General features: G+C 55.0%; 1 protein-coding gene across 1 annotated transcript in view; it reads right to left on the bottom strand.

Moving 5' to 3' along the window:
- Positions 1-832: 832 nt before the first annotated feature.
- The window catches only part of RIN3 (Ras and Rab interactor 3), a 124,598-nt gene continuing 111,079 nt past the window's right edge, over positions 833-14,351 (bottom strand). The window contains exons 8-10 of the mRNA XM_064571502.1: positions 12,321-12,452; positions 4,875-5,038; positions 833-2,039 (exon numbers count right to left, since the gene is read on the bottom strand). Of these exons, the coding sequence (XP_064427572.1) occupies positions 1,719-2,039; positions 4,875-5,038; positions 12,321-12,452 (617 nt within the window). The 3' untranslated portion in view covers positions 833-1,718. The remainder of the gene's footprint in view (positions 2,040-4,874; positions 5,039-12,320; positions 12,453-14,351) is intronic.

Raw genomic sequence — 14,351 nt, 5'->3', positions numbered from 1 at the left:
GCTCCCCTCAGTTTCTGGGTGTTGGCCTACCTACAGCAACCCGCGGCCTGGGAAGTCCTGCTGCCGGCTGGCCGCATCTCACAGAGGACTGGCCTGGAGCTAGAGACAACAGCTGTTTGCTGACTGGCTGGATGGGCTGGTTGATGGCCAGGGGCTTCATTCAGGAAAGCCCAGCCGCCCTGCCCTGGGCACACTGCTCATCGCCATTCACTGGGGCTCCATTTGAACTTTGTGTTGTTCTCTGCTGTTTCCCGGGGCCTAGAAGAGGGCTGACATTTAACAGGCACTTGACAAATACGTGTTTTTAGTCAATGCTGAGGACACAGACATGAATAGTCCAAATCTGGAGGACAAAGCAGAAGTATCAACAGACAACTGCCATTCGATGAGATGTCTCTTTGTGAGGACATGTGGGAATGTGTACAGGCACTGCCTGGCCGGCCGAGGAAGTCAGAGAAGGCTTCCCGGAGCAGACAGGCTTTGAAGGATGAATAGGAGTCAGACCAGGCAATGACTACGGGGAACGGTATTCCTGGGATAAGCAGCAGAAGCAGGAAGGTGTGAGAGCATGCTTGAAAGGATACAGCGGCGGGAAGGACGGAACCAAGGGCGGTGGGGAGGCAGTAGCTGAGCAGGCTGAGGGGCAGACCGGGGCCAGGACCATGCGAGCTGAGTGGCTGATGGTACCCTGCAGATTCTGTCAAAGGACAGGGCCCTCAGCAGAAAGGAGGGGGGCCGGTCTTCTGAGCCCCACCTGGGAAGGGACTTAGGCATTAATGCGGGGTCTGGCTGGCTGAGCAGAGCTCTAGGCCCTTGAGGAAAACAGAGGACATTTTTAAAAGAGCTTTTATTAAATTCTCCCCACACAGCATCTCTTGTCCCATTGCCACAGCCCCGGGGTGTGTCCACCAGGGAGAGGGCTCCGTCAGTGTTCTCCGGTGGCTGGAGCTGGGCTTGTCCATGCAGGTGCGGAGCTGGCCTTGCTGGGTGGTCCTGGTGTAGGAGGGGCTCAGAAACTGCGGGGGAGGGTGGATGATTGTGGGCACTGGTAGCTGAGGGCAGTCTCCCCTGTCGGGATGGGGGGGCTTGTCTCCTCAATACACACCCTGAGATGCTCCTGAGATGCTGGGAGGGTCCAAAACACCCCAGCTCCATGGGGGGAGGGGTGTGGGCAGATGTGGCCAGGCCGCTCCTCCGAAGGACAGTCCTGGGGAAAGGAGCCCTTCCCGTGAAACAGGGAGGAGTGGGGGGCAGGGGGGTGGGGCGGAAGGACCGGCCTGCAGGGCTGTGAGGGAACAGGGGCCAGGCCGGGGCTCTGTTTGCTGCAGCTGGTGGGAGAGTCCCTTCCCTCTCTGAGCCTCATTTCCCTTTCTGTCTAACGAAGAACTTGGCCTCTGGGTGCTCTCACTCTCCTTCATGAAGGACGCTGCGCCTGCATGCTTCATATTCTCTTCTCGAGTGTTCTGCCCTGATTGTTCTGCCCGCTTGGCCTAGGCACACTCAGGATGTTGCAAGCAAGTGTGACACGGGGGCATGCCCTCCATCCCACCCACCTTGGGACTGTGTGTGTGTGTGCGCGCGCGCTCAGATGGGGGGCTCCTGCAGGCTTGCGGGGGGGGGGGGGCGAGGAGCGGGAGCCCCGTCGGCCCGCTTCTCGGCTTCGCGCGCCGGCCAGTCTTGACATGCGGCCCCCCGAGGGGCCGGGGGGCGCCCGGGCCTCACAGGAAGTTGGGCTCCCGCACCACGAGGCAGGGCGGGCCCCCGCTGCCCCCGCCGCCGTCCAGGGGCCGGTACACGAAGTGGAAGTCGCGCTTGGGCTCGCTCCGCAGCAGGTAGCCCTTGATGCGGTGCGGCAGCGCCTCGTCGGCCAACTGGAAGCAGCGCCCGTCCACCAGCACGAACAGCCGGTGCTCCTGGGGCCGCGGCACCTCGAACTTGTCGGCGCACTGCGCGCACAGCGCCTCGGCCGGCGTGTCGGCCCGCGACGCCAGCGTCCGCGACTGGTGATCGGGCTCCAGGTACGACACGCAGATGAAGTCCTGCGGGGCGAGGCGGAGGGGGCTGGCGTCACCGCGGGGCCCAGCGGGACCCCGACCCTGCGAGCGGGCACCGGGGGGGGGGGGGGAGCGCAGTGGCCTTGGACGAGCCCATTGCCCTGTCTGGGCCCTGGGCTCTTCTCTAGGCACACAGGGGACGGCAGGAGCGGTCGTGGGGTGGGCAGTCGGGGCCCCTGCGGCTGACCCGGCTGTGTGACCCAGGCCGGGGTGCTTCGGTCTCTGAGCCTCACCTCTCAGAGGGCCGACCTTGCGGGGTGAGTCGGCGGGGTTCTCGGCAACGAGGAGCGAGCGCGCCCCCTGGTGGCCAGTCGGCGGCCTCGCCGCCAGTATTCCTCCGTCACCCACTTCTCAACAATTCCTCCCCACGGTCCCCCGGCACCCCCACCCCAGGCCCAGCGCTGGGGCACCGAAGCTGCATAAAGAAAATCGAATGCGCAGACCCCAGGCCGAGCGGCCCACGGTGCAGCTGGGGCTGCTAAGGCTGGCGGAACTAGGGCTGGAGAAATCTGGGGATGGGGCTGGGGGCTCCGAGGAGCAGGGGGGCAGGAGGGGCGGGAGGCTTAGTGAAAGGGGCAGGGGAGCTGGGCCTGAAGGCGGGTTTCGGACGGATGGAGAGGGGCACCGCAGCAGCTAGGCGGACAAGGGTGAGGCCCTGCCTGCGGGGCTGGGGCTGGGAGCACACGCACAAACCTGAACAGCACCTACACCGGCTTCCACCAGCCCCAGAGGGAGGGCCGTATGGTGGAAGGATGGGCCCTCCAGTTCCTGCCTGGCTTTGAATCTGCTCCCACCGTGTGACCTTGACCTCCCTGAGCCTCCACTTTCTCCACTGTAAACTAGGATAACACCAGCCCTTGCACCTTGGCTGCGCGGAAGCAGACTAGCTCCCGTCCCCGGGGCCCCTGAGGGCAGGCAGGAGGCCGTGTGTGCGGGGCTGCCCCCTTGTGGAAGGCTGGTAACAGCACAGCTGTCCGACACGACCGCCGCTTAAGAGTGATTATAATTAGGGGCGCCTGCCTTCCACTCAGGTCACGATCTCAGGGTCCTGGGATCGAGCCCCACGTAGGGCTCCCTGCTCAGCGGGGAGTCTGCTTCTCCCTCTCCCTCTGCCCCTCTCCCTGCTCGTGTTCTCTCTCTAATAAATAAATAAAATCTTTTTAAAAAAAGAGTGATTATAATTATGGCTACAGAGTGGTGAGTGCATATGAGGCGCTGGGAGGAAGCAGAGGGGTGGTGCCCCCCGACTCCAGAGATAGCTGAGGGGGTTCCTCGCCCCCCATCCCGGGCCTCTCTCCTAAGCTTTATCTCCCCAGTGAGCGACCCCGATGCCCTGCCTGGCTTAGCACTGGGAACCTACAAAGTAGAAGCAAGAAGTGAGGAGTCCCGTGGTCAGGCTTGGATCAAGAGTGCCCATATTGTCAGAGTCGGTGGAGGGACACGTGTCCCAGGAGGGGATGGGCAGCGGTGGTGGGCTGGAGCCTGCTCCTCCCAACTTATGCTGGCTCATAACCAGCTTGAGAAAGCCAACTGTGTACATCTCTTCCCAATCTCAAGTTCAGTGATGCCAAGTTAGTAGCTTGAAATTGGTCATGGTGGGAGTATTTACACCATGGAAATTGACAGGAGATCGGAGCTGCTTTTTTTCTCCCCAGAGAGCCAGTTACTAACATTATCAAGACACCACTGAGTAGAGGAGGGGGGCATCATCTTGGTAGCCTAGAACATGTATTGGGGAGGCAGCTCATCTGGTCCCCAGTCGACCTATGCTGATAGGAAAACTGAGTTCCAGAGAGGGGCAGGGACAGCTCAGGGTCACAGAGCAAGCTAGTACAGAGCTGGGTCCAGACCTTCAGCCTTTTGCCTCCCAGACCTGGGTTCTGTCTGTTACAGAGGGACCATCCTGAAAGCCAGGAGTGGGGTTCAGGTCCAGTGTGTTCTGGGTGCCAAGGGAGTGAGACTGAAGAGCTATTTCCAACTCTGGGTTGCTGCCTGGCTTGATGTTTTAATTCTCTCCATTCTGCACACAGCCCAATCCCACTCTGTCCCAGGCCCTGGGTGTGGGGCCCCTGGGACATGTGAGCCACAGGCCCTCCCTTCCAGAGCAATGGCTCCATACTTAGACAGTCATGATATGGTTAGATATGTGCTATAATGGGGGAAGCAGCAGCAAGAAGCACAGAGGAGGGCATCTAACCTGGGCCGCAGGGAGTGGGGGACAGGTCCGGGGAAATGGTTCGAAGAAGGCTTCTCAGAGGGTCTGTCAGACCAACTGAGAATGGGCAGTGGCAGCCAGTGAAGAAGAGATTGAGCAGCACGGGCGGAGGCTGAACACCAGGGACTTGAGCTCAGCATGTTCGGGGAACTGGGGTAGCTTGACGGGATGCAGTGTAGGGGTGTGGGGGATGATGAGAGGGTAGGAGGCAGGAGTCCAGCCACGCATGGCTTGAATACTGAGTGTGTCTAGGGAGAGGTGGGGCGAATGGTGGCTGGATTGGAGGGGCAGGGGACGCTGGCAGCTGCTGCATTTGTCCAGGGACAAAAGGGGCAAGGCTGTAGGTCAGCTCACGGGCTCCGCAAAGGGGAACTGGCAAGACTAGGTCCACATCTCCAGGCATAGTGGGCACTAAGGAATGTGGGATTAAATTATCATCCCCCCCCAAATCCGGTCTTGTCTGCTCAACTCAAATACCCAATGTGTCTGTGATACTTTTCTAAAGCCCTGTCCCCCCCAACCAGCCGGCGTCAGGCTCACTGAGCTGGGGGGCCACGGGACTGGCGGCCCCCTCCCGCTCCGCCAGCCCGCGTCCCAGGCGTCACCTGCACGGAGGAGCGCGAGGCCCGGGCCTTGTTGAGCGTGCGCCGGCGCTCCCAGCGGTGGATGGAGTCCTGCACCTCCATGCTCAGCTGCCGGGTCACCGTGATCTTGTCGTAGTTCTTGATGTGCTCCAGGGCCCCGTAGGTGGTGGTCAGGTAGTAGGACCCTGCGGAGACCAGGGAGTGGAAGCTGAGCTGGGACCTCCTCGCCCCGCCCCCTTCTCCAGGCTCCACCCACCGCCGCTGCCCAGGGCACACCTGCCCCTCGGTCACCTGCACATTCGCAAACTTCCTCAAGTCCAGCACCCCCCCCCCCGCCCCAAAGATGGTCTTTGGCTCCCCTTCAGGATGGAACTTCTTTTTCTTTTTTTTTTTTTTTTTTTAAGATTTTATTTATTTGACAGAGAGAGACACAGTGAGAGAGGGAACACAAGCAGGGGGGAGTGGGAGAGGGAGAAGCAGACTCCCCGCTGAGCAGGGAGCCCGATGCGGGGCTCGATCCCAGGACCCCGGGATCATGACCTGAGCCGAATGCAGATGCTTAACGACTGAGCCACCCAGGTGCCCCTGGAACTTATTTTTCAAATAAGTTTTGGAACGCCTTAAAATTTATTTTTTTAAAAGATTTTTAAATTCATTTATTTGAGAGAGAGAGAGAGACAAAGATAGTGACAGAGAGCACAAGGGAGGGAGGTGAGCGAGCACACGAGTGGGGAGGAGCAGGGAGAAGAGGGAGAAGCAGGCTCCCCGCTGAGCAGGGAGCCCTATGCGGGGGGGCTTGATCCCAGGTCCTGGGATTGTGACCTGAGCTGAAAGCAGAGGCTTAACTGACTGAGCCACCCAGGCGCCCCTGTTTTAAAATTTAAAGGTCACATGAGAAACTGATAATCGTGGATGTCTTTAGCGTGGGGGAAAGGGGTGGCTAGGAGACTTCTCATCTCAGAGTGATATGTGTGTGTGTATATAGACAGACAGACACACACATATGTTCTAGTCTAAAAAGTACTTTTCAAAAGTTGTAGAAAAATGTTAGTTATGGTTAATACTTTTACACACGATTTTTAAAGATTTAAGAGAAATAAAAAATTCAAATTCTTCATTTCTCCACTCCTTTTTTACTTACGTTAATTCACATGTGTTTCCTAAGGTAATTTAACCGTTCAGAGACTTGGACTGCAAAATTTACATGAGGTTTTAAGATAAAAGACAATCATTTGCACAGATGCTTACAAGTTCACTCTTCTTAGCTTGCTAGGGGTTTGAGTTAAAATGTTAGTGAAGCACTGACCTCATTGAGCCTTGTCACTTTATTTATTTATTTATTAAAAAAAATTTTTTTTTTTAAAGATTTTATTTATTTATTTGACAGAGAGAGAGACAGCGAGAGAGGGGACACAAGTAGAGGGAGTGGGGGAGGGAGGAGCAGGCTTCCGGCGGAGCAGGGAGCCCGATGTGGGGCTCGATCCCAGGACCCTGGGATCATGACCTGAGCTGAAGGCAGACACTTAACGACTGAGCCACCCAGGCACCCCGAGCCTTGTCACTTTAGAGAGATGGAGGGTACAGCTCTTCCCTGGGCCTCCCTCCCGAGCCCTTTAGGGGCTGGGACAAGGATTTCTCCTCTTGGTTTTTTGTTTTGTTTTGTTTTATTTATTTATTTATTTATTTATTTATTTATTTATTTATTTATTTATTTGCTGGAGAGTAGGGGGGAGGGAGAGGTTATTTATTTATTTATTTATTTGCTAGAGAGTAGGGGGGAGGGAGAGGGACAAGGAGACTCTGCGTGGAGCCTGATGAGGAGTCTGATCTCAGGACCCTGACATCATGACCTGAGCCAAAATCAAGAGTTGGACGCTTAACCAACAGCCCTGCAGGCACCCCCAGGACAAGGATTTCTGACATGAAGCTGATTCTCCTAGTGACCTGTGCAAATCCCATCTCCTCTTTTTTTTTCTGAATAACTGAACTTGACTTTTGGGGGGAAGGAACAGTTAACTAAAAATGCTCACTTCCCAGACTCTCCTGCAGCTCGGAGGGCAGGAGACCCCATTCTGGCTACTTAGATGCAAGTGGAAATCTGTGGTGGTGGGGGGACCTTCAAGGAAAGGCTTCTGAAAGGGTTGCTAATAGCCTTGGGTTTTTGCCTGTCCTCCTTCCTCCTGCCTGGAACACGGAGGTGAGCCCCGAGGCACAGCCGCTGTCTGCAGATCAGAGGTGACCAGCACAAAGACAGAGGCTCACATCCTACAGAACAATGGAAAGAGATGGGTCTGGGATTTCCTGATGACAGGGCTAAAAACTGCCATTATCATCAGTTGCTTCTCCTAGGTCTTCTTTTCTTTTCTTAAGATTTTTATTTATTTATTTGAAAGAGAGTGAGAACGAGGGAGATCACAGAGGCAGAGGGAGAAGCAGACTCGCCGCAGAGCAGGGAGCCCGATGCGAGGCTCGATCCCAGGACCCCTGAGATCATGACCTGAGCTGAAGGCAGACGCTTAATGACTGAGCCACCCTGGCATCCCCACTCACTTTTAAACCATTATTAGTTACATCGCGAGTTATCTGCAGCCCCAAGCATTCCTGTTAGATTGGATGACGCTGCCTCCATATGCCTACAAATTTCACACCGATATGGAAAGAAGCTCACAGCCTGGCTGGGGAGGGTGTGATGCTCATGTCAAAGCTGACATAGAACTTGGGTTGGTATCCCTTATTGGAGAAGAGCCAGCTTCTAAACCACTCATGTGTCTCCCTTTCCAGTGGAGCTTAAAGCTAGCTGTGCCAGGAACCCTTCCCTGGCGCCGCCCTCCCTGGCGGTCCCGAGAGTCCCTCTCGTCCGGCTGGCGTGCCTCCCAGGCCCTGTGTCCCAGCCGTGATCAAGTCTCCCGGGCTGCTGATGGAGGAGCTGAGGGCAGTGCACGGGCTGACCGAGAGCGTTCAGTTTTGGAGTCTGTGTCCTTCAGCAGCCAGCCCTGGGATCTCGGGGGAGTTACCGTCCTCTCTCTGCCTGTTTCCTCATTTGCTTTTCTGAGGATGTTGTGAAAAGTAAATAAGATGAATACTGTCAAGTGCAGGGCTTAGTAAGGTGTGAGTAACGCAGGTGGTTAGGTGACCTAAGACAGAAAGATGCCCCGGGGTGGCGGGGGGCTGGGAATCTCACCCTCTTTGAGCCAACTTCCCTTTGACTTGGGGGGGGGGGGGGCCATCATGCCATGCAGTACCTGCCAGGACCACTAGGTGGCAGGCGAACCCTCCCACCATGAGTTTGGGAGCTGGTAGTTCCCTTTGGGGAGAGTGTTGTCCTTTGATGAAGAAAACTCAAGACCCCTATTAAGATATTTGTACAGCATGGCCAGCCATCAGTTAGGGTGCAGAAGGGACATGGGCAAAGATGTGCAGGAGGGTGCTTCTAGGAGAGGTTTGGATTTTGAGCCGGCTCCAGCCAGGTGCCCAGAGCTGCCTGGGTCTCCCCGTCTAGCTTTTAATTGCCCAGAGTGGTGGGAGCTGCAGAGAGAGGCTAGAAGGGGGCCTGGGTCCCATCTGCCCAGCCTTCAGGCCCCCTCTACTTCTTCTAGGAAGTCCCTGATCTTCCATGCCTGATAAGCCCATTGCAAACAAAGTGGGACCCGATCACTGGTCTTTTACCAAATTAGCAGCACTCGGAACCAGCTGAAAGAACATGAAGGTCTCAGAGGGCACAGAATCAGACTGTCGAATGCAGAATGCTGGAGCGCCCAGTCAGCTTGAAAACCTCAAATCTAGCCCAGCACATGCACTTTCCCAAGCCAGAGAAGTTAAGTGACTTGTCCAAGGTCTCCAGCCAACTGGAGGCAGCACCGGGATGGAAATTCTGCCTGCAAACCGCTCTTCTTATTACACCTGTGTTAGTTCTGTTAGAATGGAGCAACTGAAGTTCTCTTGAGTGAGGACTCCCCGAGGGCCGGCCCTTGCCCCAGGCATCTCTGAGCATCTCAGAGCACCAAAGGCAGGCAGACTCTTCTTCTTAACCGAGCCTCAGGTGCTTTGGGGATGGAGCACCCTGTGTGCCACCAGCCTCCTAGGACAGGAGGCAAAGCTGGGAAACTCAGGAACATTGTCTCCCCCCCACCCCCCGCCCCGCTGTACCTTGTGCTCTGTCCTTCTGCCCCTAAGCCCAGATACTTCTAGATGGAGATCTGCTAGCTGTCAGACTTGACGGGTGGAAGCCCCTGCCGAAGCTAGAGACCCCCACGTCCTCTCACTACTGGGGGGCCAACACCTGTGAGGCTGGGCCTGTTCTGGGTGCTGTGACTTCCCACTTTGGCTCTCAGGGTAGGAACAGAGAGAGGTGCAGGGAGGCCTCCTGGTTTGTGCTCCATGATATAAAGTATGTCCTCTGGCCCTCAGAGCTGCCATGGGCAGCGTCTGTCACCGCTGTGGCGGGGGGGGGGGGGGGGGAGGAGGGGGCAGGGCTGTGGGGAGGGGCCATGTGCAGTGCCTTGCAAGATACTGCCCTGCCCGCATCTTTACTCCCAGCAAACACCTCGTGGATTCCTTAGAAATCTTCCCATGGGGCCAGAGGCTGACTCCTTGAGTTTGAAAGAGGCTGCAGGGTATTCAGGCAGCCCTGGCTCAGAAACTGTGAGCTAAGACCTTTACATATTTACTTGTACTTGGCTTGTCTCAAAAATGCTCAACATAGGCCAGACTAGACCAGCACTCCTGCCTGAAGGACCTCGGCTTTCCCACGCAAACCCTGTGTAGGCTTCAGGGACAGGAAGAAGATCCTGGGAGGCCATGGCAGGATGGGGGTGGGGAGTGCAGGTCCATAAGGAGAGGGTAGTTGGGCCAAGGATGTCCCTGCCCTGTCCCTGCTCATCACTGTACCTGGCCCGGAGCCCCATTTGGCCACAAGAATTCAGGCTGAGGATGGAGTAGGAGTCACCGTGGCCAGGATGTGACAGACCACCGCTGGGAACAAGCCAGCCAGGCCCATGGCAGAGCCCCATGGTCTCGCTCCACCCCTCAAAGGGCTTTTGTGGACATTGTCTCTAAGACCCTACAACAACCTATGGGGGTTGAGGACAGTCCCTTAACAGGATTTGTTAGTGATTTCTTCCCAGGGAGATCGGCAGCAGTGCCCACTGTGGAAAATTTGAAAAATCAGGAAAAAAGTAAAGAGAAGGCACTCTTTGCTCTGTGCTCTGGGCCTTCCATGGTTGTCTGAGCCATGTCCTGCCCCACTGCGCTATCCCATTAGCCTACTTCATTTCTTCTCAACATCCATCAGATGTGAAATATTTTCATTTGCTTATATGTTTAACTTATTTAAAGTCTGACATCCTCTCTCCACCAACTGGAATAAAGTTTCACAAGAAAGGACACCTGTTGTCACCTGGCATAAATTAGAAGCTCAGGCAATCTCTGTTGAATGAATGAGTATATGGCCTTTTCCCAGGTAACTACTGAGTCTAAGTGCTTTTCTTATTGACTTATAAGAACTTTTTACATATTCAGGCTATTAATTTTTGGTGTGCTAGTTTGTAGAACACTTTTCTCTGGTTTACTGTTACTATCTTATTCTATTATGATAATTTCTGACACATAAAGGTTTTGCCCTTTAGAGGTTACGTGTATGGTAGCCAGACGACAACAGCTAATATTCCTGCTGAGAGCTCTGGGCAGGCTGCTACACTACTCAGGGGCTAGTCCTAGGAAATAGGGTGCTCAGGATTTGGGGCAGGAAGCCAATTCTGCTCACAGCCCCCTGACCCTCCTTGCCTCCCATTCCCTTCTATTTTTTCCCCTTAGACTGTGGGAGACAGATCACTGTTGTCTGGAGGCCTCTGCCCACCCCTTCAGCCTTGTGGTGCTTTCATGTGCATGCTCAGGGCTGGATAAATCAAGGAGGAAGGCTCAGGAAGGCCTGAGGTAGAGGCTCCAAAGTGTGGGGTTCAGAATGAAGCATTCATTCATTCTCATGAGAATATAAGCCTCGCCTGCCTTGTCCTGCATTGTAGCCCAAGTGCCTGGGACACAGTAGGGACTCACTGAGTAGCTACTGAATGGATAGATGAATGGGTGGGTGGATGGATATATGGTAGATGGATGGCTGGCTGGGTGGGTGAGTGGGTGGATAGGTGGATGGATGGATGGATGGATGGATGGATGGATGGATGGATGGTTGAAAGGGTGGATGGATGGGTGGGTGGGTAGGTATACGGGCAGATGGATGGATGGGTGGGTGAGTGAGTGGATGGATAGGTGGCTTGATGGATGGATGGATGGATGGAGAGATAGATGGGTGGATGGGCGATGCATGGGTGGAGATGGATGGATGGATGGATGGATACCCTGGGCAGCAGATAATAACTGCTGAAGGAAGCCTGGCTTCCACTGATTTCCTACATTCTCTGGAAGACAAGTTGTTCTAGCTGCAGAAAATTTTTAACTAACGAGGAGAAAAAAATAGTTCCAGAGGTCCCAGAGCCCAGACAGAGTTCTATGTGGCAACAAACTTCAAGGCTTTACACTCTCCCCTCAGTTTCCAAGAACTCACAGAACCAGCCTCGTCACACTATCACCCCAGAGACTGATACATGCTAAAAATGCAAACAGATGCAAAGAAGACCAGCTTATCTCAAGAACCACAAGGCCCAAAGGGGACACTCGAGCCCTGAGAGTCTCACTCCGTCCTTTGGGGCTGACATCTCAGAGGACAACTCGGGGCCTCCTCGGGGCTGAGATCTGGGGGGGGCCGTAGCTCAGGGATTCTCAGTGGAGGCATGGCCAAGGCTAAGTGGGTGGGGGGAAGTGGTGGGAAGGACGAAAGGGGAAGGGAAACTGACTGGGGTGGAGCAAACCACACCTCTGTCATCATCCTATTGGTGAGAGCAGTGCTCCTTGTCCATAGTATCAAGCTTCTCTTGCTGACAGGGGACCTGGCCAGGGCTGACCGAGCAGGGGGCTGACAGTTCCCAGGACCACCCCTGTCTAAGAATGGATCATTATTCCTTGCTTAGACTCCTTCCCATACATCTGCCCACTGCGCCAGCCTTATCTTTTGTGCTGTTCCCTCTGTGAAGTAATGCCTTTCCCACTTCTTGAACTGGCTGGCTCCTAGCCATCCTTCAATGCTCAGCTTGGGGGTCACCTCCTCCTGGAAGCCTTCCCTAACTGCACAGCCTGGGCAATGTGCTCCCATCCGCTCTGGGCTTCTCATCATTCCAACATTTGTCAAGCAGTGGTGACAGGGTCTCTCTATTGGCCCAGCTCCCCTTCTAGTCCATGAGCCCCCCCCCAGAACGGGGCCTACGTCGGACCCTGAGTCTTGTCCGCAGGGCTCAGTGGAATCTGGCAATCCAGGAAGTGCTTATTGGGCTATGCAGTGTGCCCCGGGTGTGGCTGAGGCCAGTGGCATGCATCGGGCCCCAGTGGCCCAGAGCCAGGCCCGGGCTGGTGACTCACCCTCCCCCAGCTGCAGGGCAGGGTCCATGAGCTCCATCATGTATTCCACGTTGAGGAGCATCTCTGTGAGGTTGCTTCGGGCCAGCACGTACATGAGCACGGGCAAGAAGTCGTCTGCCCCGTAGGGCTTCCCTGGGAGGAGAAAGGATACAGAGGATGGTGAGCATGAGGTTCTCAGTTCCCTGCCCCGGGGAAGAGCACAGTGGTTTGCTGGGTGGGGGATGGTCACTGCTGTAAGAGGAACCTTGCCACTTTCTCGTGACTCAGGACAGGGGAGACCTGGGATCAGCCCTCTCAGGAAGGTATGAGACACGGTCCAGGTTTAGGAAGAAGGAACCAAGAGAGACACCCTCCCCTGGAGTGGGCAGGAGCCAACCCCCCCCCTCTTCCCCAGCTCTTTCCCCTCAATGCCCCTTGCTACTTTTTTTTTTTTTTTAAAGATTTTATTTTTAAGTGATCTCTACACCCAATGCGGGGCTCGAACTCAAAACCCTGAGATCAAGCCTCGCACGCTCCAGCAACTGAGCCAGCCAGGCGCCCCTGCCCCTCCTTGCTGCTTATTTGACAGTCAAGTTCACATCACACTGATTCACGGAGCCACCCAGAAACAGTTGTCTTTCTTTCTTTTTTTTTTTTTAAAGAGTTTATTTATTTATTTGACAGAGAGAGAGACAGCGAGAGAGGGAACACAAGCAGGGGGAGTGGGAAAGGGAGAAGCAGGCTTCCCGCCGAGCCGGGAGCCCGATGTGGGACTCGATCCCAGGACCCTGGGATCATGAGCTGAGCCGAAGGCAGTCGCTTAACCAACTGAGCCATCCAGGTGCCCCGAAACAGCTGTCTTTCTAATAGTGATGTATTCTGGGAAGTTTCCCTGTCCCTTTAACCACACATCTCCCTCTCCACCTGCAAAACAGAAAGCCCTCCCTCAACCAGTACTATGTGGTTGGAAATTCTACCATTCAACCTTCACTCTATTGGGTTAAGCAGGGCCCTTTCCTGAGGGGTTCTTTTAAAATGTAAATACCTCTGAAAGGAATAACCCATCACAGGGCACCTGGGTGGCTCAGTCGGTGAAGTATCTGCCTTCAGCTCAGGTCATGGTCCCGGGGTCCTGGGATGGAGCCCCACGTGGGCTCAGTGGGGAGCCTGCTTCTCCCTCTCCCCGCCTCCTGCTTGTGTTCTCTTTCTCTCAAATAAATAAATACTTAAAAAAAAAAAAAAGGAATAACCCATCATTTCTGCTTTTGTAGGAGACGTTCACATGGCTTAGAGCATTCTGACGGTCATAGATGCCTTGGGGAAGAGAGGAGGGTGGCCGGTGAGCCTAAGAGATGCCTTCCCAGTGTGGCTCTGGGCTGGCTCTGGAGACTGACTGACTGGCAACATAAAGTCAAAGGCTCGCCATGGAAGGGAAGAATTCCTACAAGGACAGAATCCCCTGGAGTCCCTCAGTTGACATCTTGGCATGCCTCTGAGTGCACTGGGGGGAAGGAAAGCTTGGCTGAGCAGCTTTGCATGGTGGGGAATGGCCAAACGGGGTCCCCAAACTCAGCTGGAGGTGACTGTGCCTTTAGGGCCACAAACTTGGCCTTGAGTTTCCCGGTGGCCAAAGTGAAGAGGAAAACAATCAGTTACATCCTTCTCATTGTCTGCGAGAAGAAAACACACCAGTTTCTCAGGGGCACCAAGTCATTTCTCTAATGCTTAGGGCTAATAGAGACATTTCCCCTATGGCTTCATGAGGGGGACACCATCGGCAAGTTCCTTTGGCACACGTGGGGGATTAAGTTGACTTCACGATTTTCATTGCTTTGCCTCGAGATGCCGCTCAGGGGGAAGCGCTTCCGGCATAGAAGCGCGAATTTTATAGCTCATCCTGCAGGCTCTCCTCCAGTCCTTGTAACTATTATGTGAACTAGGCGTTGTTTTGCCCATGCAGAGGAAAAAGCCCTGAGGACGATGAAGGGACAAGAGAGGATTGAAGTCACACCAGGCTGCAGGTACCTAAGAGAAGAATCAACTCCGTTTTGT

The sequence above is a fragment of the Mirounga angustirostris genome, unplaced genomic scaffold (assembly GCF_029215605.1).
Source record: "Mirounga angustirostris isolate CCGP_5_RB_7025 unplaced genomic scaffold, mMirAng1.0.hap1 SCAF_9, whole genome shotgun sequence".
Taxonomy (NCBI): domain Eukaryota; kingdom Metazoa; phylum Chordata; class Mammalia; order Carnivora; family Phocidae; genus Mirounga; species Mirounga angustirostris.
Note: the sequence above shows the minus strand (reverse complement) of the source record. Positions and strands in the feature narration are given on the sequence as shown.